At 42.6% G+C, this 26103-nt stretch overlaps 1 protein-coding gene across 2 annotated transcripts in view; it reads right to left on the bottom strand.

Annotated features, from left to right (window-relative positions):
* The window catches only part of LOC132990301 (plexin-A1-like), a 261264-nt gene that overhangs the window by 98120 nt on the left and 137041 nt on the right, over positions 1-26103 (bottom strand). For both annotated transcript variants that reach the window (XM_061058473.1, XM_061058474.1), the window contains exons 5-9: positions 20476-20576; positions 19010-19133; positions 18571-18724; positions 16271-16370; positions 8242-8356 (exon numbers count right to left, since the gene is read on the bottom strand). In XM_061058473.1, the coding sequence (XP_060914456.1) occupies positions 8242-8356; positions 16271-16370; positions 18571-18724; positions 19010-19133; positions 20476-20576 (594 nt within the window). The remainder of the gene's footprint in view (positions 1-8241; positions 8357-16270; positions 16371-18570; positions 18725-19009; positions 19134-20475; positions 20577-26103) is intronic.

The following is a 26103-nucleotide window of genomic DNA, read 5'->3' as shown; positions in this document are numbered from 1 at the left end:
CAAGAAGCTATTCAGGATGGCCTCACTAAAAACGTCCCTGTGTTCTCTTGTGTCAGTCTGCAGGATTAAAATTTCATGAATTCGGTTTCATCTTGTGAGAGGAAAATGTGCTCTCTGCCATGTGGGAACCAACCAAAAACAGACTCAACCCAGTTTAGACCCTGACCCAGTGAATAATAAGAGATTTGTGCGACCCAACGGCGTCTCAGCCAACCTTTCAAGGTCAATATAAAGCCCAAGATAAATACACAGACCTCCTCATCGTCTGCCTTCATGCATTTGGGTTTATTTCCTCAATTAGCTGGAACCACAGAGTGAGCGACTTGGTCCCAAAGGTTCTAGGTCGGAAAAGTTTAAGCAACACAGCCAACTTCACAACAAACGCTATCTCGGTATCTCGTATGCAAATTCACTGGGGCCACAAACTTTGAAAGCTTCCTCTTTCATGAGACCTTTTTCATCTTTTATTCCAGATATGTGACTCATCCCCTGTGCTTCATTTCAGCGAAAAGTACTTTTCATCTATTTTGCTCAAATGACCCGAGTTCCTCAGTCGAACAGTCTCAGGTGGAAGGAGGGCAGGCACCCCCCATGGCACCTGACTAGGAGCTACTCTGTTCCATAAAAGACACTTTGAACCGTGTTAGAAGCCTTTTGGAGAGTCCACCCACTCCTAGCAGCCCTTTACCACAGGGAGTACCGAGGCGGGAGAAGGGTGATGCGGTAAAGATAAAAGTTCAAGTTATTAACTGAGACTCTGAAATGCACATGAGTGTATGAACATAAACAATGCACTGGGTTCATTACAGCTCTATCACAAGTCATAGAACAATTCTCCAATTTTACCTTCTTCTGGAAACTTAAGAAAACTCTGTCCTCAAGGCAACATTTGCCATGTTTTCCTATCTCATGAGGAACATCATTATCAACGAAGCCAACCTAAGATCATGTAGAACAGGGAGCTGAGACACAATATGTTACAAGCTGAACATCTCATATGCACTAAGGGAAAATGGCCTTCAGCTTGTAGAACGCTTTTCTGGTCTTCTGACTACTCAACATGTTTTACACCACAAGTCACACCTACACATTCACAGCCTGATGGTAGAAGCTGCTATGTAAATTGACCATCAGAAGTAACTAATCACATTCAAACACATTCACACTCCACCAAGTGTCTTGCACAAGGACACATCGGACATGTTGCTGCAGCAGCTGGGGATCAAACCTTCCATTTGAAGGCGACCGACTCTTCCAACTAAAGATTCACATAATTCAGTAGATTAAATTCTGGCTTAGAGAATCTACCTCCATTTTTTTATTTTATTCTACCTGTATAAAGAAATTCATTGCCTCAAACATAAAAGTCACAAATGTCCCTGATTTGAGAGGTTAGGGACATTAAGAGGTCAGGGTTAGGGTCACATTTCAAAATCCAATCTTCTACTAGTAAAGTTTGCAGACAAAAAAAAAGAAGCACAGAGCTATGTTGGCTCAGAACAATGGACTGAAGAGCATGATAGCTCAGTTAATTCCCTCGTCACTCCTCCTCGGTGAAGCACTCAAAAGTTTGATGGCCATTAAATTTATCCACTGAGACAGTGAGCACCATCAAAACTCTTTCAAAACTAATTTCCCACGTATGATTACCCATGTGCCTTCAGTGCAACAGTGGAGAGACGTTTATTAAGCCTTCAGCGGGGAAGGAGAGGTGGGTTCAGGCAGGAAACAAGTGATACAAGTTTATCACAAGAAACCTAATATTTAGATGCATTTATCAGCAGCAGCTTATTTCTGCAAATATCAAAGCCAGACTATGAAGCAGTGCAAAAACAAGGGGATCTTATGGGACTAAATCATCACTTACATTTGAATATTTTCTGTTTATATCAACTAAACTGAGGAAGTTCTGCCTCGATAAATACAAACATATTATGCAACTCGATGATTTTCAGCAGCTGAGCATGCAAAGCGGTGCAGATAGCATTAAATAAATGATACAGAATTATTAAATATATGCTAAAGAGACACGAGGCACGGGTGGTGTCATGACCCTCGAGTGTCCTTTCATCTTCTGAATGGTTAAACATCTCTTGCATCCTCCTCCCACGCCTCAGTCCTTCTCTTACACTACTGAGCTCAATCCTTTTTTTCTTTTCCTCTTCGGTCCTCTTGTCCCTCCAACTCTGATGTCTCTGTGTAATCGTTAATTCTCTTTTTATCTGTCCTTCTTGTTCTCCTCTTTCAGTGTCTGCCTCTTGTATTTCATACAGCACTCCTCATATTAAATGTTCCCTATACTGCTCTTATTTCTACTGAAAGTTTAAACCTTGTGACGGCTGTGACATACATATACGTAAAAGTACAGAATTTGCTTCAACCAGGTGTTTTTAAAGTTCATTTTATGCCAATGAAAGTGTTTAAGACACTGAAAGGTTCAGATAGACACTCCAAGTGTCTGATAATATTACGGAAAACCTCACTTCAGAGGCAGATCGTTATGTTAATGTATGGAAACTTGAAGCAGTCAAAAAGCTCCAGCAACACTTGTAGTACAAAGATCAACTTTATTGACAAATTAGACCGACGCGTTTCGGGTTGTGGCCTTCATCGGGGTCATCAAACGCGGCGAAATGCGTCGGTCTAATTGTTGCTGGAGCTTTTTGACCTCTTCAAACCTTTCACTCTTCATGCACCTTCTTAGTTGTGCCTGAAAATCCTCTGCTTATAAAAAGGTATAGAAACTAGAAGAAAAAAAAACAGCAGTGAATCTCCCTCTTCAAAGCCGGCTCCATTGACAAAAACAGTCATTCTGCCAGAAGAGCACAGGAATTACTGATCGGCCAAAAAACAATTGGTGAACGTCTTTTTGTGTTGTACTGGATCCAAGCTACACCCAAGTGGCCGGTGTTTTAAGCAAAGTAAAAATGACTAGTTTGGTCAAATGTGTCTGGTGGCTGTGAAAAGGGGATGGAGGTAAGAGCTCATCCTGCTTAAAAATTATATTTCCTTTAAAAAAAAAAGGTCCATTCATATTACTATCAACCATATCTGTAAAAAAAATAGTACCAAGGTTGTAAATTAAGGAAGCCTTTTCAGGTACTCTGGAGGAATGCACAGCACAATTTGTCGTCGCAATTAAGAGCACCCTGACCCCGAACTTATGCATCTTACTTTGTCCTCTGACTTTCTTCTTTAGAAGAAAAAGCTAAGTGTAACTTTCAGACATGTTACCAGAGGTGATGTCAGTGAATTTAATTTATATGCATTTAATTAACCGGATCATTCACGGTGGAACTGAGGGGCCCAGATGTGAGATTTGTGCACAAAATTACAGGCTGACTCATTTTTGTTCCAAATGAAAAACAAGCATAATGGGAAGTTCACTCTTAGCTGTGCAAGAGTTACTCTTTGAAAAATGCATAATTTTTTTTTTTTTTTTTTATGTTCAGTGTGCACATAGTTTCATAAATGAAGCCCCTGGATGTTTGAGCACGCTTGCTTCTTCACTCACAACTAGGCCACCGCCGCCCTCCTCCCATTAGCTTTTGTGGATGCTCCACCTTTCGCTTCTCATCTCATCTGTCTCTCTCCATTAAACACGCCGACGATCAGAGAGGCATCTGGAGATGCATCTTTAAGCTTTAATACACTTTGAATAATTAACACAAATGTGGCCGCGCACACACACACACACACACACACACACACACACACACACACACACACACACACACACACACACACACACACACACACACACACACACACACACACACACACACACACACACACACACACACACACACACACACACACAGCTGAGTCTATCAGTGGCAGGCAGCCTCCCCCAGCCAGAGAGACCCAGAGGGAGAGGGGAAGCATGCTCTGTGCCAGACCCAGAGCCCCAGAGCTGGGCAACTCAGAGCTGTGCACCAGCCTGAGCTGCAGCAACCAGCAACAGAGGAAGCCAGCTGCAACTCTGACACCCTCAGCTGAGGGACAGAAAGAGAGAGTGTCTGGCTTCTGCTAATTGACTTGTTGAAGGAATGAGGGAGTGGGTGAACAAGAGGAAAGAGGGCTGGAGATCAGAAATGAAATCCCCCCGTGTGGAGATGGCTGGCGAGGTGCAGTGGCAGTCTATGAGCAGTGATACTGTGGGAGTCCTTTTGGCTGTTGGCCTGCAGCAGTGAGGTGACCTGACAGACACACGTGAGTGTCTAACCAACTCACTCATCATGGTGATTCATCCTCTAATTAGCAGCACGGAGGCTAACGCTGATCCGCATATCTATATTCACCTTCTGTTCATCTGGAGACGAACACGGCCTGCTAATGATTATCAATGAGGCTAGGCTACAAAGCCGCCACTTCAATCCTCTGTGCAGCAGCGATGCATCATGGGCCTACTGTGTTTTACTAGATGTAAGGAGGTCAAGCTTCTTAAGGAGTGAGAGGGGGATAAAATGGAAGGAAAAGGATGAAAGGGGGAGGGCTGAAATAGATGTGAGGAGAAGATAAAGAGTTGGAATATAACAAGGAAGAAGACGATGAGTGGAGGAAAGAAGCAAACCAGAAAATTCAGAGTGGGTAAGTTGCAGTTTGCACTTTTGAAAAGGTCAGCGCCTGGGAAGTTAAATAAACAGTTTGAGAACGGCTGATGCAGAACAAGCTCTGGCTCATAATGAGCCCGCCTTCTGACAGATTCAGATGACTTCACTCAGGCTGCTTCTTAATGAATACATCAGACCTAAATACATTCAGAAGTTGCGTTTTTCTAAAATGCTTGACTAAATAAAACTTGAAAAATGGTCTATACCCTTCAACAGTCTGATGGCCTAGCGGTAAAGTCGCCCCCATTGTCGGGCATAATCTGAGAGCCTACACTCGACGAGTACAGAAGAAAACCCCCACAGATGGAAGTTGCATGCCTGCTGTTGCCATGGTGATTTCAGACGCTTTCTCTCAGTTTGTGCAGGTAAAATCAGGGGGAAAAAATCCAGGAGTCGGGGAATCGGCTGGTGGCTCTGCTCTCATTGTGTGAGTGTGTGCAAACCAAAATATCAAACAAGGCAAGAAAATCACCTGACAGGTCAGCTGATCAGGCCGTGATCTTGATCATGCACGACCGATGACATGAGAAAAATAAAAATTAGAGGGATGACTCGGGTAAAATCGGGCTATGATATGGTTGAGGCTACGCGCAGCTTTAGTCTTCAAATGTGAAGTCATTTGAAACTAAAACCTCAAGACCCGACATCGTCCCAGTCGGCTCCATCAGCCCAACGCTGGACGTCAGTGAAGCAGAGAGAATGTGTTTGTTTGTCCCCGGTGTTTGTTTCTCTCATTGTTTGTGTTTACACACATTTCTGTTCATGGTCTTCTCGAGTGTTTCTGCGACTCCGGCAATTTTCTGCCTGGTCGCCCCTAATAGGCCTCTCTGTTTATCTGCTGTCACAACACAGCTGATTTATATACATTTACATATCCAGGAAGCGACAACAGAGAATTATATTTACTTTAAGGGGAGCACGATTTATAGAGAAGCGTTTATCTTTTTTTTTTACACACGCTGGAGTGTAAAGTGTATTTTTTTGTGTGATGTACCTTCAGCACATATTTGCAGATGCCATGAATTTGATCAGATATGAAGTGAAGTCAGCCTCGAGAAATATGACACATCCCTATTGGGAAGATAACCAGTGTAGTGTGAATTCAATCACTTTGGCAAGCAACTGCTAATGACACAGGAGAGGGGGGGGGGGGGGGACTTTTTCCAGAGACGGGCAATATTGCTTTCAGCAGGAGCGACGAACTTGCATATGGGAACAAAATCAAGGCTGGAGGAGATAAACGGTGACGACAAAACTATTGCTGTCGGCTATAAAAGGGAATTCTGCAGTTCCTGAAAACTTTTTTTTTTTAAATATATTTTTGGGTCTTAACACTAATTGCTGGAATTGCTCCAATTGCTTCTGCACACAGCTGCTAAACCAGCTGTACCGACGATATCTCTGCTCCAGTGCCCGATTAAAGTCTGTCTTCTTAAAGTGCTTCTTTTGCCAATAGACTCTAAAGTTTTCTTAAAATGTGTGATTAAAAAACAGAATGATAGAGACCATTTGATGATAATTTTTTCTTTTAAGCCTTTTAAGCAGGAAGAATTGTCGTATTGCTTTGTTCAGACACCATGATTAAACATTGGGTATCTTATCACCTCTGAACTTTAGAGTCAATGGTCGACTGCTGCCTCAGACTGCATATTTTTTCTGCAATTGTTTGACTTTGGTGTTGTACTTACTCACTTAAAAAAAACTTTTCATGCCTCTCTCCACTGGATTCTTTAGACAAACTAAAGCCCTTTTCTCTCCTCCCTCCCACATTTCCCTGACTATAGCCTGCTCTCTTCTCACAACATCTCACTCAGATTTTCTGTGGATAAAATACTCTGGTACGCAGGAGAAACTCCGGATGTTTGCATTCAAACATGCAGCTAAACCTGAAAACTTCAGGAGTTTTTGAGGAGTTTTGTGCATGTGTAAAAGCACTGCTTGATCATGATCAAAAGCTCTGTTGACAACTCCTTCAGCCTTCTTAACTGCATTAGCAGAGTAGAGGAGGAGAGACAAAAATAAACCTCGTGTAAGTGTAAAAGCACTATAAGAGTAACAGAAGTATGTCATCATGAAGAACAAGTACTTTAGTGCACATATGTTCAGGCGTGTTTGCTCTTAACCAATGACTTTGCTGCCATGACAACCTGTTTCTAGCAGCCACTGAATCAAGTTTATAGTATTTTAGAACAGCTTATATAGCTTATATATATTTGAACACATCCAATGACTGTTACAAACACCTAAAGTCTGTTGTGTTATTACTAATAAGCCATGTCAGAATGTAGTGATGGTTCATGTGTGTGTCTCTCTGTGTGTGTCTGTCTATCAAAATTCAGCAAACCCTTCCTGACATTTAAAGTGTCTCGGTTGCCGTGGCAACGCTGCACTAAAAGATGGAGTGCAGGAAAAAAAAAGAAGAAGGAGGAAAGAAGAAAAAAAAATAAAAGGATGAATTCAACAGGGCTCTCCAAACAAGATGGGGATGGATGTCAGACTGGTTGTGTTTACAGGAGGGTGTAACATGTGATGACAGGGTGTGTGTGGAGTCAAGCACCCCACCCACCAACCCCTCACACACACACACACACACCTTGTGACCAACACATTCTCTCTCTCACACACACACACACACCAACACATGCACAGAGATAATAGCCTGAAATTACAAACTAATTCAAACACTTTGTGTCCTTGGCAAATCGGAAAACACCAAATTGGAAACAGACTTTTCCTGCTTGTATAGCTTTATCATAAATGGCTCAGGAAAGAAGAAAGACAGAGTGAAAATGTAAAGACAACAAAAGGTTAGGGTAGAGAGAGCAGAAAGGGACTTCACTTCTTGCATCTGTTTCCCTTAATTTACTCTGAGCAGCAAAGGAAGATTTCTCCACCTTCACAGTCACGTAACAGAGAGGAAAAACAAGGAGAGGATCGATGATAAAACACACTCCAAAGGACTCAATAAGGAGAAAACAAGTCTTCAAAAAGTCTCCTGTCAGTTTGCATACAAGTGAAAGCCATTCCTACATCCTGGCTGAATATGAAAAAGCGGAGGTTCCAGTGTTAATTGGAGCTTTCTGAAGACACAAACGTTTATTTTTGTGTTTTTTTCAAGTGTGAATTTCCGTGTTTTTCAGAGGACAATGAGGTTTAGTAACTTAGACGGAGAGAGAAGGGACTGTGTAAGAGTGCAGGCTCACGGATTGATGAAGCTTTTCATGCAAATATAACATTTGGGACGATGGTACACGCCGTCATTTGCATACTCATTCACCCCGACTTGTTTCTAAGTGAATAAATCCAGCGCTGCTTGGAGTACAACAGCTGCTGCTGGGCCACTCAGAGCACCGTTCATTCAGACACACTTGCATGTACACACACTCAAACGCTTACAGGTCCCAGCTGCATCAGCGACATTACTCTGCCGCCATACAGAAAAACTCTGTGAGGTGTTTGCACATCCATTAATACCAGCAAATGTATTCATGTGTTGCTTTGCATCTGAATCTGAGTCATTGTGTGGCAGCATGTTTTAACTACACGTGCTCATGGATGTGTGTGTGTACAGTGTGTGTGTGTGTAGGTGTGTGTGTGTGTGTGTGTGAGCGCTGGCTGAAAAACTCACCTCTGACGTGTTGACTCGTCCCTCCTGGAAGGAGCAGTCGCTGGCATCCTGGGTGCACATGTGGCGATATTTGCACCAGTGACAGGGGAAGTTTCCATTTACACAGGAAAGGCACCTGTAGAGAGGGAAGAGAAAACAAACGAGGAGTTAGTTTTAAAATATCATTTTAAGGGGCGCTGGTGGCGCAGTGGTTGATGTGCGTGCCCCATGTTTGGCGGCTGTGGTCGTCCAAGCGGGCGGCCCGGGTTCAAATCCAACCTGTGGCTCCTTTCCCACATGTCATTCCCCTCTCTCTCTCTCTCTCCCTGATTTCTGACTCTATCCACCGTCCTATCTCTTGAATAAAGGCACAAAAAGCCAAAAGATAAATCTAAATAAATAAAAAATACCCTTTATCTTTTTCTTCAACAGTTTGGAGCTGATTGTGATGCCTTCATTTGTATTCCAAAACACCACAGCAGGATGGATGCGTTAAATCTGCTGAGTCAATGTACTAATATCATTACACAGTTTCTCTCCCTCTATGTTGACCAGCAGAGACGCCTGAATGGACAACTCTGTAAAAAGAAATGGTCACTGCAGAGGGATGGCGGGAACATTTTCGCATGTCAAGGACATCATTGTTGACTTTGCGTGCATTTTGCGTTTTCATGTGGTTGAAAATGTTACTGTGAACTGAGCGTGTGTGGACGGGATTCTTTTTTTTTTTAAACCCCGCCTACGTGTGGACTTGGCCTCAGTTCATATGTCTACCTACTTGTGTTCCGAGTGTTTCCTCATGACTCCCACTTTTCTACTGCTGGATTTAGTTTAATTAAATGTTTTGGTTTTCGGCAATTGTGTCCACCTCTTTGTTTTTCTTAATAAACCTGACAGTCGGTGTACTAACTCAAGCCAACAGGCCTTTCATATAAAACACTTAAGTCTAGAATAAATGGCGTGTAGCAACTTTAATAACTTGTGTATTGAAAAAGAAAATGGCCTCTAAATCTTGAAGTGTCTCTGAGGAACTCTTCACAAACGTGCTGCTTTCATTCCTACGTTCAAAATCCTTCCTTACAAGAACAGCAGCATGAAAATCCACTATGACATCATCTCAGATTGGGTACGATGTTTTCAGGCAGAACTGTTGCCAAGTAAAGTAAAGGACGAGAAGAAACGCGGGGACATGTATCACACACTGACGGGCCAGGTTGTGGACACGTCAACACCGACGCAGAACATCAAATGTTTATGGGCAAATCTGCAGGAATCACGTTGGAACGACAAGTGTGACCGTGTCGTCGTGCATTAAGACTTGACTCCAGCTGCCAGCGAGGCCGAGGAGGACTCAGAGAGAGAGAGGGAGAGAGAGAGAGAGAGAGAGAGACTCAAAGGCCCACTCCCCTCTTCTTATTCTCCATGCTGGGAGGCTTCTAGTGAACTAAGCTGGCACACCAAGATAAGCCGGTTTTTATATAACACTTTTTTTTTCTTATTCTTCAGAGTTGAGAAAGCTTTATGAATAAATGCACATTCAATCAATGCCACTTCAAATTGAATAATAATAATAATAATAAAAGTGGAGGAAAAGTTTGTCCAGATGGTTTGAGGTCGTCTAAGTTTTATTAAAATGTTGTTTAATATTTGTTCATTTAGCCAGGGCTTTGTGTTGAATATGAAGAATGTTGTGTGTGCTGTGATTTTCTTTGCTGCTTTATTATGACCTTTCCTTGGAGGAGAAGAAGAAGTGTTTTGTCTTGGACGGAGTTAAAGAATTGCAAAGTTTTTCACACTACAATCAAAGACTAAAAGTATAACGCCATGTTCACTGTTTGATAAGTGAATAAAAACCATGCGGGCTGCAGACCTCGTTGCAGCAGGCCGTGGGTTCGAAAACCGCCCTCTGCCCTTTGCTGCAGGTCATCATCCCCCACTCTCTGCTCCAAACATTTCCTGTCTCTCTTCACCCGCGGTGAGGAGCATATGTGAACAGTCAGGTCAGGAGAATATCCTCCTGAAATTATCTCAATATTTTCTAGATATTTTCAGGATGGCAAATGTGAAAACAGCTACAGTAATGAGCCACCATGAGGGTTTTTTACCATTTCCTCCAAACTGAAGGGCAAAAAAAAAAATCAGCTCACGACACCACTGTGCTGCAGGAAACATTGACTTTAAACTGGATTTCAGTCTAATCCTCACTCGGTCTTTGTCCCTCTGTGCTTGGTTTATTCAGATTTCGGAGGGTTAACTCCTATATCTTCTGTATTGGAGTGACAGAGTGGTAGAAGCTTCATATAGCCGGTGTTAAGCCAGTGAGACTAGAGTGAACTGCAGCGTGAGCTTTATAATCAATGCCAGTGGATTTCCATGGGGAGACAGGGGGGGGGGGGGGGGGGGGGTATGCTAACAGTCTGATGTTTGTTAGTAGAGCTGGTGAGCCAGTTCCTCCTCGCTATTAACCCCAGGGTTTATCGATTTCTTGTAGCAAGGACACACAAACCCGCAGGCGTGTGTATGCACGCGCACGGCCGCTTGAACAAACACTTACAAACAAAAAAAACACACTTTCTACACACAAGCTGTCACCTCCGTTGACATCTCAGCGCTCCTCCGAGTCACCTGGGCAGTGGAGACTTGTCCTACAGTGGAGCTGTCAACTGGCTCGGGTAAGTGGCTGGACTGCTGCAATGTAGTCAATAAAATCCCCCCGCTATTTAACAAGGCCTAGCAACAGAGCCGGGTCAAAAAAAAAAAAAAAGCCTTTTCATCTTCTCCCTGCTTCTGTTCTATAGCGAGGGACGGATCGATGGAACAAAGCTGTTCATATGCGAGCGACGGCTGCACAAACGCACGAGAGAAATGAAGTATCATATGCTTGATTTATTCTGTTTAACGTGGGAAAGGTCAAACATGAAGCTGCAATTCTGCTCAAATAAAGAGGTACGTCTTTCTCATAGAGGCTCGGGGTCAACATAGTGCAGACCCTAAACAAGCTGTAAGTTTACTTCTTCCTGTTTGAGCCTCAATAAAAACCTTTAAAGTTAGAGCTTTCATCCTCTGGAGGTAACACTTCTTTATTCTTTTACATCATTGTATTTGTCTGTGGCAGATTCAAAGCGCTTACAATGATCAAAAATGAAAACTACAATTTACACAACCGTGAGGCTGCTCAGATTTGAGTAAAATGAAGTATTTGTACATCCTTTCAATTATTTTATTTAATGTAAGAACCACTATCAGTCCTGCTATCAATTATTATGATGTTATCTTTCATGCCTGAATTATGAATGTTTTTATTTCACTTCTTAGGACATGCAAAGTGACATTATTTTTTTATATTTGTAAGTTACAGAAGTGTTCACTAGAGAGGACATCACGCAACGCTACAATGCAAAAAGTATGAAGTGCATAAACAAAAGAACTGATTTGTCTTCCTTTGAAAAACACATTACTCAGTTTCCACATGTCCACTTGGTTGAACACAATTGTTTAAATTTCAGTTTTGAAGGATGGTTGTCTTTGAGTTTTGGAGTTTTCCTGTTTGATACAGAAAAAAAAGTGAGTTTTCATTCATCTTGATTTTAAAGACATCTGTGGTACACTAACTACTGCTGGCCAGTGGACCACAGTGTATGGCCTGACCTGCTAAAGTCCACTGGGGTGGCTGATGTGAAACCCTTCCATCAAAACCTGTGCATTTAGCAGAAAACAGCTTTAGTGACCAGTATGCATGAAAAGGTTAAAGGGCTGATGCATAAAGCTTTCAAAGGCTCATCTGCAGCTTGTGTGACTGCAAACATGTGATGCTGATTATATGCATCTGTCAGCATATTTCTGAGGAATCCTTCATGTCAACGGTGTTTAGAAGACAGATTGGACCAGCTGTGCTATGCGAGCTATAAATAGGCCTCTTTGTGTTTCATCCAATAAAGCTCCAAAGTGAGCAGCAATAAAAGGATGCATACATCATTAAGTTATAAAGCACAGGAAACCAAATGAGGAGTTTAGATTCTCAACAGGGGACTCAGACTCATTATAGGATATTATTGCTTCTTGTCACGGCAATGTCCAAAAGCGGTAAGTCTGCAAGTCTCAACCCTCAGTTTAATTAAAGCGGGTCACACTTGTTGGGAAATCGGAGCAGCAACCATTGCCACAAAATAATCAAGTAATGATGATGATGTAATTGCGAAAAAAAGTTGAAATAGTCTTCTGATATTGCATAGACTTTCTCTGAACGCGGGGAGCAAAAAGCCTGGAAGTGAGACCCCGTCCTGGCGGGGGCCGGAGCGTGGGCGGGTCCCGCTCCCTTGAGTGCCTCTTTTCACCGCATAGATTTCAGCCCTTTCATATTGTAATGGTCATGGTGGCCTGAGGCTGCAGCGCTAACCTTTTAGCTGTGTGGGACACATTATTCCTGACACAATGGGCACAATCTCGTGTCTGGTTCGCTAACACTCCGCTTCAGATCTCTCTCTCTCTCTCTTTCCCCTCCTCATGCCTCCTATCAGCTCTCAGGGTGCTCACAGTTCTCTTCCTCGTCCCGCTCTTCCCTCCGGCGCTCTCTCCCCTCCGTTTTGTTTCTCTTCCTCTCTTTAAACATGCATTATTCCTCCTCCCGCATGCTCAATTAAACTATTCCAAACCTCTTTTTTAATGCAAATTTCCAATATTGTAACAGCGCATGTAAATAGCTTGGAGCTAAATTTGCTGCACCAAGTCTGTGCCTTCTGTCTCTGCGCTCCTTTCCGACTGTGATTGCACCTGTTTGTGTGTGTTTGCATGAGAATGTGTGAGCGCCGGTTGCATCCGCCTTTGAGCAAGGCTTTGTGGAGCTACACACGCACGTGCTCGTCTGGCCACACATGCCTGCAGGCCGCTCTGCTCGTGCATCTGTGCTGATACTGTACATCATCTGTGTGTTTCGGTGTTGCTTTTTCACTTTTCAGCCGCCCACCACGCCCACGGGGAGAACTCCATTATCTAAACGCCGTGACTCCCGAGCCCCTCCAAACACACGGGCAGGGGGTCAAATACTCAGAGGTGAAAGGACGGCAGAGGGGGAGTGGTGTATAATATGTGGGTTTATGTTACAGCTGCTGAGATAATATCTGCTCTGTAGTTTTACAGTCGTGCAGAGTCCGGAAGGGGGCCGGGAGAGCCAACATCAAAGGCTTAAACAGCAGCATGCCTGTTTATGCAGCAACATTAGGGGAAGGGGGTGTGTGGGGAGGGTGGGTTAATAAGAGGCACACACACACACACACCAACTCTTACACACAAATCCATTAAAACTTACTGCATGCCCGCAAACATGCATAAATAAACAGTACAGTGCAGTCACTTTGACACATACTGTTCACTCTCTAACTCCCAAATAGGAAACTCCACACACACACACACACGCACACACATTCTCAAAATGATTCAAAGCCATTGAACCAGGCCTGGAGGCCCTGAGAAGTGGCCCAGGTGAGCCTCTCTCTCCAAGCCCACTCCATTATGACGATCTCCACGCAGGCACCCGGCTCGAGCTAATTAAGCGCCTATTACTATGCAGATATATGCGGGGCCGAGAGCGGGGCGCGGGCAATAAATGGGCTTGATGAACGAGAGAGGTACAAGAGAAGGGAGGTAGAGGGGAAGGGGGATAAGAGGGGTCGAGACGAGAGAGAGAGAGAGAGAGAGAGGGAGAGAGGGATGAAGAAGAAGAGAAAGTAATAGGCAGACTAAAGGAAGGTGAGAAGGAGTACCACAGGGCAGAAGGGAAGGATGGTCACATGAAAGAGAATAAAAGCAGAACAAGTGCACTTTTAAACTCCTTATTACTGTTTACTGTTAATGCCAGGGATTCTGATATTAAAGGTTAGAGTCATAAGGAGCATTTTGAGTTTTTAGCTCTTTTAAGCGTTTGTCCCTGGAACTTTTTAAAATGGAAGAGTTTCTTAAGAGTTTTTAATACACAAAAGCTGCACCAGATTCAGGGTGCTGACTCTTATCTCCCTTTTACTCTCCTTCTCTTTGACACGATATAGTCATCCCCTTCAAAGCAAACAAAAAAGAAAAGCCCACAATGGATAGAACAAGAGGATATTTTAAATGATGTAAACATTAGAGGAGAGAGAGTTCTGCTGACATCAATCTTCACTTGGCAAGCAAAAGAGAAATCCACTTTTGAGTGAGCCGGAGAGGCATTTTCATTTCAGGTGTATTGACACAAAGTGCAGATATCTAAATGTGAATCTGTGCCAGGTGGACGATACTACAATGAGAGAGAGAGAGAGAGAGAGAGAGAGAGACTTCAGAGGAGCAGCCAGGAGTCATTTAGGGGAATGACATTTTATTTGTTTTCATTTAACCTTTATTTAACGAGGCAGCTCAATTAAGAGGACATTCTTCATCCATTATCAGCTAGATCTCAAAGCTGCTGCGCTTTTATCTCTCACCTCTACCTCTCCTTTGTGTTCGAGTGAAAATCTTTACAGAGTATTAAAAGACAGCAGCAAATAAGAATCATCTCACGACACTTCATCCTGGCTAATGATTTATATCTGTTTAGCTGTTGTGATGCTAGCTCCAGGCCTGTGTTTTGTTTGTTGTGGATACAATGGAACAAGATGGGTTTGAGTTTAACTTAAATATATTATCTTGTCTCTTCAAACATAAGATGAAACAAAGATGTAAAAAAGTCACTTTAAGATGATGACCACGTCTGGCTACCAGGCAGCGCTCAAACTGCCAACCAATCTCTGCTTTCAACATGTCTGTCTTTACTGGAGTCATTTTAAAAACTTTACACACATCAAAATAACACGACATGATGTTTTGTTTTCTTTGGTTTTGACCGGGTTATAATAGTGAACTGGCACTCAACCAGAAAACATTGTTTCAGTTTTATAGCCCGTCAATGTCAGCTAATTAAAGATAATTAGCAACAGCTCATTTATGTTCTAGCATCAACAAATGTGGTGGCAAACAACATTAGACTTAACATATCATTGAGAGGGGCAGCTGTGGCTCAGTTGGTCGAGTCGGTCGTCTCTCAACTGGAAGGTCGGGGTTTCAATCCCCAGCTCCTTCAGCCACATGTCCGATGTGTCCTTGGGCAAGACACTTGACACCAAGTTGCTCCTGCTGCTTTGTTGGTGGAGTATGAATGTGTATGAATGGGATTAGCTACTTTACTCAGCAGCCTCTACCATCAGTGTGTGAATGCAAGATACAAGATATTTAGATATAATACTAATATTCATCAAAAGTTGTCGACTTAATAGAAAGGCTTCAAACTCATCCTCAACAATGATAACAAAAGTCATATTTCATCGACTTCACTGACATTATGGATGACACAAAATACTTCACACAGCTTCTCTAAAACTGGTATGTAGAAGATTACTCCCGTGTGTATCTCCCTCTTTCCTGAAACCGAGCCTCAGTGTGTAAAAGCCCCCCCCCCCTTTTAAAACCCTCCTCATGCAGTGCTGAATAGCCAATCAGTATCCTTACACCTAAATGAGGGATAATTCCATTTTCCAAGGAACATGAATGATGTATTTTAGCCACTGGAGCTTGGCCGCCCTTTCAGGTCTTGCATGGTTAGGAATCGATTTATTATTTCACTCACCAGTAGTCGCTTCATCGCTTGAGATTTAATTAACTAATTGATTTGTAAAAAAAAAAAAAAAAAAGAAAAGAAGCTTGAATACATCGAGTAATGAATTAGCAGAGGCTGCATGCTGTTTTCTCAATTCTCCATTCGAAGGATTTATTTTCCGGCCAATATTTCCCCGTCGTATTGCTTTATGCAAAGAGCCACAGTCACCTTTTTTAATGATCGCTGCTCTCCACAAGTCTGCGCCCTGCTGGCTTTGGGATCGTATTGATTATTGGAATTAGAATTGGGGCGTTTTAAAAACTTTGTAAAAACAAAACACACATGCAGAGATTTTTGTCCTCTTCCATTTTCATAACCACTCCATAAAAACTTTGCAAAGAACCCTTTTTAAAAGAAAACTTTTAACTTGAGAATTGAAGGAACACTTACGATTGGTGGACGCTGCAGTTGTAGAAGACCAAGTCCACGCTGGCAAACTTCTTGCCCGTCTCCTTTGACTTCAGATACAACTTTATCACACGCTGGTCCCCTATAAAAAGTCACAGAACACCGTGTTAAGAGTCTTATTACAGAGACTTCCTATATTTCTGTAAATGACCCACTGATCTCATCGTAAACAGTGAGTGTAGGGAACATCTCTCATGAACTCAGGATCATGCTCAGGCCAAAAATGCTACATTGTGAAATGTTAACAGCTTCGTTTATATCATTACTCGTCCATTCCTGTACATCTGACATTTTGAAACCTCAGAGTTTCTGCTGGCGTCAGCAGAGCCCGGAGCAGAATCAATAGAGCGGGTGAGGAGGTTACTCAGTGGAACCAAACAGTCCAACTGTCCAGATCAATGTATGGCTTTGGTGCAGGAAGTTTGTGAATCTGCAGTTCCTCGTTTCGATAATAGCAAAGCAACCGGTGCACTCTAAAGAGCAGAATGAGTCATGTTTCTCAAGGCTGAATGAAGGAAACTATTTATGTGTGGGCGGCTCAACGTGAAGCCTGAACAGAACGCTGATCTTCTCTGCAAAACAAACGTTTGTTTAAAGTCTGAATGTCAGAAAACTTTCATCCCCTCAGAGAGAGCGACTTCCAGACAGCACGCAAATCAAACCACACATGTCCAGGTTGGACCAATTATATTGTAATTCCATTTATTAAAGTTGATTATTGACAGTGGTGTTCCCCCTCTTACTCTTTTACCCAGTGGCGTAACTACGGATGGTGCCAAACGCTTTGAAGGGCTCATAGCTAAACGGTTAGCGAGCGCCTGTCAGCACTCTGTAAAGTAAGAGGAGATAGTTCAGAAATATGTCATGCTCCTGCCTGGATTATTTTAATTTAATTTAATTTTACCTTTATTTATTCTCGAGAAATCATTGAGGGCAAGCCCCTCATTTACAATGACGTCGAGAGTACAATTAAAACGAATAAGAGACAAAAAACAACAAAGACAAAATACATAGATTATAAAACCAGACTACTACAGCTAATAACATTTACACTCATGAGTACAGTGAATTGTGATCAGGTTTTTAAATTGACCCATGGTAACTATTGTATTGAGTTTTAATGTGTTTTGTATTGTGTTCCAGGTGTGTGCAGCACAGGAGGTGAAGGCTGTTTTCCCAAAGTTTGTTTTTACATGTGGAACCGTTAACATTATCCAGTCACTTGATCGAGTCTGATACTGATTATCAGCCCAGATTAATAAAGAAGTGATGTATGCTGGTAGATTACCTGCAAGTTATGTGATGTGTGTGATTGGTATTTAAACTAATCTCCCAAACTGAAGGTTGTAATTCAGTCTTTATTCATGTTATTTTTATCTGTGCTTGATGTTACCGACTTTGCTGAGCGAAAGGCCCCGCAGCATGAACTTCTAATTGTTGAGTAAGAGATAACTCAGAGTTGTTACTGAGTAGGATGGAATTAAAATTATATATTGTGATATTATTGTCACCATATGTTGGGAAATGTGCACCTACTTTAAGTCTCTGATCAACTTTGGCCACTGTATCGTTAATGATAAATTATGAAGTCTGTAAATGTATCAGGTGCTGTCATCCATTACATGTCGGCATACATGAAGAGTCCGTGCTTGTCTTCATGGCTATTTGTTTGATTCTCAACTATGCCGCAGTGCAAGTCGCCAATCTAACTGATGTTGGATGTTTGGTAGTTTAATGAAACCAGGCTGAGGTGTTTGGAGGCAGGTTGTTAGATGAGGCTGCTGTCCATGGTGCTGATCAGAGGCTGGTTTGGAGGACAGTTTCATGGTGTTTTTCTGCATTGGTGACTAAGATAAATCTCCTGTTGTTTAATTGTCTGCAATAGTTTTTGTGTGTCCATGAATCTGTTTGGGGTAAGGGGGAGGGCTAAAAAAAAATGGGGCCTAGGACAAGTGTGTTACGCTGCTGCTTTTACAGATAACATGCTCGCTACTACCAAGTATAAGAAGTCTCCCAAAGATAGCTAGCTAGGAAGCATTAGATGGAGTATCATTAATGCTAAAGTAATTTGGATCTGCTGTTTATGAACCACTATAATGATTCTGAAGAAAGTTGTTTGATATGAACTCACATGCCAAACACAAAATTACTTTATTTTAATCCAGTCCTAAGGTAGTCCAAAAAATAAGAGAGGAAAATCTTTGCATAATTTTACAATTCCCAACATTTGGGAAACCCTGTTTTTTTTTTTTTGTATTACTGAAACATGTGTGTCTTCTTACCCTGGTCCTTTGTTATTGGAGCGACATCCTTTGTAGATGGAGACAGGCAGAAGATCCGCCCACCGTAGATCCGTCCCTCCGTCTCCACGTAGTCCTCAAAGGAGCAGTTCACCCCCGCAGACAGGCTGGGCACATTCTGCGTCTGAAGCACCAACTGAGAGCAGAAAGAGGAGCGAGAAAAACTAATTTAAAATCAATATACTTCATAAATGATGCAATAAGCAAGATTTCTAGTGACACACAGCAACACAAACTGTGCTCAAACATTGGGACTGAAAAGTGGCTACTCAGCTCCGACTCAAAATGACGGACAGGAGGCTACGAGATCAGACGGGAACAAGCTCCATTATATCCCATTTCACCTCCATCTCTCCCCTCTCCCTGTCACACAAATACACACACACAAACAATACACACCGATACTCTAAAGACATTTTACCTGCACTTCTGACATGGTGACAGAGACGGTGGTGGGTTGGACGGACAGCCGGACGCACTGCTCCACTCGGGTGGTGAATCTCTGAGGCTCCTCTGCTCGCTCACAGTGGTCTTTCCTCGAACATCTAAAGAAGGGAAATACACTTTAATCAAATCGAAAGGTACGGGCACAGAGGTAACTGGGACATTTTGGGACTCAGTGACAGTAAGAGAGGAAGAGATGTAGTCAGGTTTAAGGGATTGTGGATTTAGTTTTTCTGACGCCGAGTACTTCTATAGCGTGCAACAAGAGACTGCATTCATCAGAATCAATCAAGAGTTCACTGAGGGTTAGAAGTACTTTTAAATAAGTCTGACTGTGTAACAGTATGATTGATTAATAAAACATAGCAGAACACACCAGTGAAACACAGAGCCCAATACACAGGCAGAGTGAAAAAACAAATGGGGCATAGCTTCGGTTCAGGCAGAGCACTAAAGTCACTCTTGCATTAGCTAATTGGCACCAGCTGCTCATTCATGCTTCACCATCAGAGGCTCGTTTATCAGCTGCTCAGCTATCAGCAAAGGTGTGTTCACGGTGGCCTTACAGCCTCACACTTCTCAGCATTATTCTGATGAAACCTCTCTTTGATACCCTTCACCAAATAGTCCAACCCTGAACACAAAGTGTCTTATAACAACATCTGGAGATAAAGGTTGGCCGATCCGAAGCCCCTTCTTCTTTCTGAGGTCTGAATTAGAGCTGCTGCATCCAGCACCTTCTTGAAAACTGACAACCAATAAGATGTCTGATAGATGTCTATGCAGAAAACAGACTTTGTGAGTTGTGTGATTTGGATGAAGCGGAAACCGAGTCCTATTTTCTTTTGCGCTGTATGAAAAATAGTGACCTAAGAGAGTTATTGTTTCATGAAATAGGCTAGCTCGTCAAAAAGCTGGAATATGGGGATGGCTAGATGAGCAAAAAGTGGAGTTCGATGTGCTCATTTTGTCTCAAATGCCTGGAAAAGAAGACAGCATAGTCTGTTTGATTAGTGTTTATGTTGTTTCAGTTTTCTTCTTCTGTTCCATGACCATGAATAGACCTACTATGGACTCAGATTTTGGATAGTTCAACTTCATGGTGTCATGTTAGCCCATGTGTATGGATGACTCAATAATAAAATCAAAACTTCAATTTATGTAAGTTAGGAGCACTGATGAATATGTTTTGTCTTTTCTTTTGGGATTTGTTTTTGGAGATATCTGGCAAGTCAAAATGAAAAAAAAATGCAATGCCAAAGACGAATTCAATGTCGAAATGAAATATTTTTGCAGAATATAAATTGCAGAACAACTACTTAACATAAGAGCTGAGATGACAGCATGCATACGATGTAGTGTGTGTGTGTGTGTGTGTGTGTGTGTGTGTGTGTGTGTGTGTGTGTGTGTGTGTGTGTGTGTGTGTGTGTAATTTGCACTTACACATTATGCAGCACACACCAGCCACAGTGAGGGTCACTGGCGCCCAGGCAGGCTCCACAGGACATGTACTGCTCACAGCTCTCCACTGGTACACGGGTCACCTGTGAATAAAGCACACACACACAGGGACACACACCTGGTTAATACATAAAACCCTGTGAGCACCCCACCTTTAAAAAAAAAAAAAAAAAAAACCTTCATTCAGTCCTGATGTATGCGAGATCGTCCGGAGCTGTACTGAACCAGGAACATGAGATTAAAGGAACCAGCGCTCTGTGAACATCAGAGATAAACAGCTCGGGAGGTGCTGCCTGCAAAGTCCAATCTGCTGTATATGAGACCGGCTATAGGAGGAGACGTGGAGGTTTAAATACATGTAAACAACCACAGGTGACGAGTACACCCTCTGACAAACATCTTTATGATGTAAACTGTACTCGGGATCCTCAGGAAACATGGAGGAAGCTGTTTACTTCAAGAGCTAATCAACATAAACTAGAAGGAGTAAATAACAATGCTGAACATCATGAAATGTAGCTGGAAACTTCAGGTCTTAGGGGAGCAGATGGCCTAGGGGCTAGACAGCGCCTCATGTACATTGACCATAGTCCGCCACAGCGGGTTGCCCGGGTTTGAATCCCACCTGCAGCTACTTTCACGCACGTAATTCTCCACTCTCTCCACGACTTCCTACTCTATCCACTGTCTTATCAAATGAAAAAAAAAAGAAAAGATTAAAAAGAAACTTAAAGGGGAATTCTGGACACTTTTCAAAATAATTCTATAAGTCTAAATAAAACAGAAATGAGGACGAGAAGTGTTGGATTGCTTCAGATTGGAGTCCTGAGAGGAGCAGTAACTGCTGCAGTGTAATTTTTCAGGTCAAACAGACATAAAAGTTCTGCAACTCGAAGACTCAGATTTGTATTGATTGATTCTTCTTTTGACTCTTGTGGGAGTCCTGCTGTCACTTTTGTTTTTTAGAGGTTCTGGTGGTTTTTTGCAACACGATCTGTGGCAATTTAGAAATCTGAGAAAAAATTCAACCATTGTGCCATATTGGCTTAGCGCTATTGAATGCCAACATCGCGTTGCAGATATAATGTATCCAACTCATTTCCAGCAACGGGAAAGACAAAACTCAGTTTCTGTTTTACGCTCTAAAAATAAGCAATGTCATTGCAGCCGCCATGTTTGTTATGCTGCTACATCACATGGCTGAGGCCGCACCTGCACAGGTAGTCAGCAGCTGTCAGAAACCGAAGTAAGGCGTATACATGCCACTGTGTCCAGTTTTCCTTCTAAGTTCTCCAGGTTGCAAATTCTGGATTTCTCCGAATTTGGATAAGGGCTTATCCCAGTTTTTAGATTTGGGATATAATGTGTTCCTGCACAAACACAAGAACAACTGACTAGACTCTTCTCCTCTGTCGCCCTCCGGTGGTGGAATGAACTTCCAAACTCCATTGGATCTGCAGAGTCCCTCTGCACCTTTAAGAAAAAGCTAAAGACCCAGCTCTTTAATGAATACCTACTAACTTAATGATGATGGTCTCCATATTATTGATGATGATGATGGTAATGACGATGGTTTTTGTTTGATAACGACGACTTATAAGATGGTTTCTATACTGATTAGAGCTCTCAAGAACTGCAGTCAATGTTGTGCTTTGCCTCTGGTCACTTCCTGTCAGCACCTGTGGTCACTTCCTGTCAGCACCTGTGTGTCCAATCAGACTCAAAGCTGATCGTTTGCTCTTACTGACATTGTTCCCTTTTTTCTAGATCCTTGCTTGAGTTGTACTTACTCTCTGATGTACGTCGCTTTGGATAAAAGCGTCAGCTAAGTGAATTGTAGAATTGTAGAATTGTAGAACAACATATTTAAAAAACCCGACCAAAAGCGGGATATTCAAGTCCATGTAAAAGCTTTCATTCATGTGATGCCTGTGATCCCACTTCAGAGTTAATTGTTAATCTAAAGATAATGTATGTTGTGGGGCTGCAGCACTCAACCATCATTCATTTATGTTCCTTAATGAACCTCACACAGGGCTAACATATTTCTACATGAGCCTTCATAATTACAGAAGAAGACCAGGTTCCCTTAATGCCTGTGAATTACTTGCAAAGAATGTGCGATTGTACTTAACACCATTGAGATAAACATCAAGGATTACTCCCTTTGTCCGCTAAATCTCTTCAGGCTGCCATCTGCGTGTCTGCATGTCTAAGATAAGATGAAACTTTAATGATCTCTTTTGGGGGGGAAATCGGAGAACTTGAGTATTAACAAGGACATCAAACAATGCCGTCCACATCTACCTGCCTGTTAAACTGCAACTGAAGAAGAATACGGGCGAACATCAGGGAGGAGAGAGAGAGAGAGAGAGTGAGACGGAGAGGAATTATCATTCAGGAAGTCTGTTTCTGCAGATAGTTGTCTTTGCAGTTCTCATTAAACAGACATGTTTTCTGCTGCCGTCTGCATTTTAACCATCCGCCATCTGTCCGCATGATTACCAGGATGCTACCTTGGAGTTTTACCTGAGCTTCAGGATTCTCTAAAGTCAAATAATTATCCTCTGAGAAGACATTTTAAAAAAAGCTTTAATCAAACCTGTTCACACTGACGTCTAATACGGCATAAACCAGCTTCCATGTGTGTTATCTCATCTCGCTGGTTGAAGTTTGTCCGTGACAGACGGATTAACAGACAGGAAGCTGCCTCATGCGTGCACGCGCACACACACACACACACACACACACACACAACACACACACACACACACACAGGTGAGAAAGTTATAATATCTGCACCACATTTAGAGTTAGAGGCAAGTTTTCTAGGGCAGTTGTTAAATACTTAAATACATCACTGACCACATGAGACATGTCCCTCCCCCGCACTCACACAAACCTCCAGCCGTCTCGGTCAGGGTGAACTACAACACATCAATGACAGCACTAGGGCACGGGGGGGGGGGGGGTCGGTTCCCAACCCAGGTCCCCACTCACTGAGCTTCTGCCGCCCAGAAAAATCAGGTTTCCTGTCGTAGGAAAACTACATTTTCTTCTTTGACGTTTGTGCGGAGGACACATGCTCCTAACGTGATGATATTTATAAAGTCACATCCCTGGACAGCTTTCACAGCACATCTCTCCACCAGAAACCAGTAATCTCCCTCCTCCTGTGTCACTCTGATGTACAGTCAGACACAATTGCTTATGGCAGATTCATAGCATGATAATAGCAACCTGTGTCTGATAACTATTGTAATGCTACCATTACCAGGCACAGGCCTCTCACAGGACACCGAATAGCAGCGGCAAATTGCAGTCATTACTTGCGCTTGGACAAATGCTAGTGCTAGTAATACAGGCCGTCTGATATAGGGAGGAGGAGGAGGAGGAGGAGGAGGGAAAAAAACATGTCACACTAAAGCATAACAGCCAGGGAGAGAAGTTTATTCAATGTGGCTTTGTGGTAGTGGGGAGGATGATGTATTCCTATGGAACAGTTCAATTATTGAGTTTTAGAAAACAGATAATGGGATGGGAAACGGGAGATGCTCGGCCAAAGACTCTTTGTCTTACTGAGGTGGCTGGGGAGCGAGAGTGTGTGTGTGTGTGTCTGTGTGTGTGACAATAAGTAAGTGAGAACCACCTATTTATATTAAATATGGCATTTTCATCTTGGCCCATTTGCCGCTGCAGAGGGAAAACACATTCATCTGTGGACATTGGAGGGAGGCGGAGGGGAGGAAAGGACAGGAGAATTAGGATGCCGAGGTAGAGGAAGATAGAAAGAACGAAGCACCCAGTGTGAAAATGTCCATTTGAAGCATTAATTTCAGTCCTCGAACTGATAATGGAGAGTGTTTGTAGAGAGGAAAAAAAACAACCTTCCAGTGGGATTTGGACGTTTTTTTTTTTCTTATTACAAATTGCAAATAAATAACAGCGCAAATGAGCTTCTCGCATTTGGGTCATGATAGAGAGGCTCTTAATTTGCCTCGTGGCGGATGAGGGGAGGGGGGGGGGGGGTGCAGAGGGTGGAAGGAGGGTGGTGGGGGGGCGAGTATATGAGGGATGCAGGGAAAGGATGGATGAGAAAGACACACAAATGTAATTGCCGCTGATGTTTCATTCCACATATGGGGCCCCGCGCTGTCCCAGCTAGCCGCAGCTATAGGCCCCGGCTGTAATTGTCCCATCTGTATAATACGGGGGAGAATATAAGGTGCTATCACGACACAATAGGCTGATGGATGGCTTAGTTCTGCAAGCCGGCCGGATATTAAGGCCTACCAGACGTACACGCATGTAGCAGTAACACAATGTGATATGCAGTCTGTGGTATGTGCAGTCTTTACATAAAGCGTGTCAGACGACTACATGAACTTCAACATCTGGATGTTAAATAACTTTGGTGTGTAAGATAAGATGCATTTTAACACCATTTTTATCATCTAAAAAGTTTGCTACGTGCGACCAATATATCAGTAGAAAACTCATCAAATACGGCTGCCTGGTCGCTTCAAATTTCAAAGACATACAGTCATAATTAAACCTTTAAAAATGAGGTTTACTTAAGGCCTTCTCCTCTGCAGCCCTGCATGTTCAAAACTGATGATGAAGGGGTCCCTAAGGTGAGGAACACTGACCAGGTATATTTGATGTGCTGCGAGTAAAGTCTATGAACATAAAATAAAAACAGCGGTGCAATAAATAACAGCAGGATCTGAAATTCACACAGATTATTTATATTCATTCATTTGATTTATCTTCATTCCAGTACAATTTCCCTCTTCTTTTTCCTGCTCTCCACATTTTTGTCTTGAAGTTGTGCTTTCATCTGTCATTGAATTTGGCTGGACAACTCCCCCAAATCTCCTTCCAAAAAGAAAAGAAAAAAAAACAACAACAGAAAATAAGGCCATAAATCAAAAGTCAGAAACAGGGCTCGTTATACGCACATCACGTAGGAGCAGCGCAGCGCAGAAACAGCAGACTGAAGAAGAAGATACGCGCGCACACTCGCTCAAATGACAAAAGTTTTTATTCAGCCACAAAGTTTGGAGCCGAGGTCTTCTTCAGGTGATTATTTTTTCACCTGAAGAAGACCTCTAAAAACGTTTTTGTGGCATTTGAGCCAGCGTGCGGGCAAACCTTCTTCTTCATAAATCAAAAGTCGACACCAGCAGACGCGACCTTGGAGGAATTAGACGAGGGAAAACAAAACGGCCCGTCAACACATTTTCAAAAAAGTAAATCAACAATTGCTCATGTAAACTTTGTAATCCACAGCAGGAACTAGCCACACACATTCTACCTGAACAAAGGGGAACTTTGGCAGTTTCATATCCAGAGGCTGTGTGTAAAACCTGACACGCCTTTGACAGCGTTCATGATCAGAGAAACCTCTACAGACATCCTCCTGAACATGTTTCTCTTTTGACATCTTTCCATTTCGTGTCACTGCTACACAAAGAAGATAATACGAGGGGAGGTGAATTGCTGCGTATCTCATGACTCTCTGTGTGATCTGGATCAGGCTATGATTACAGCTGAAAACATACAATCTAAACCCCCACGCATGACAGCATGACTTCATGTCAACATGCA

The sequence above is a fragment of the Labrus mixtus genome, chromosome 15, assembly GCF_963584025.1.
Source record: "Labrus mixtus chromosome 15, fLabMix1.1, whole genome shotgun sequence".
NCBI classification, from domain to species: Eukaryota; Metazoa; Chordata; class Actinopteri; order Labriformes; family Labridae; genus Labrus; species Labrus mixtus.
Note: the sequence above shows the minus strand (reverse complement) of the source record. Positions and strands in the feature narration are given on the sequence as shown.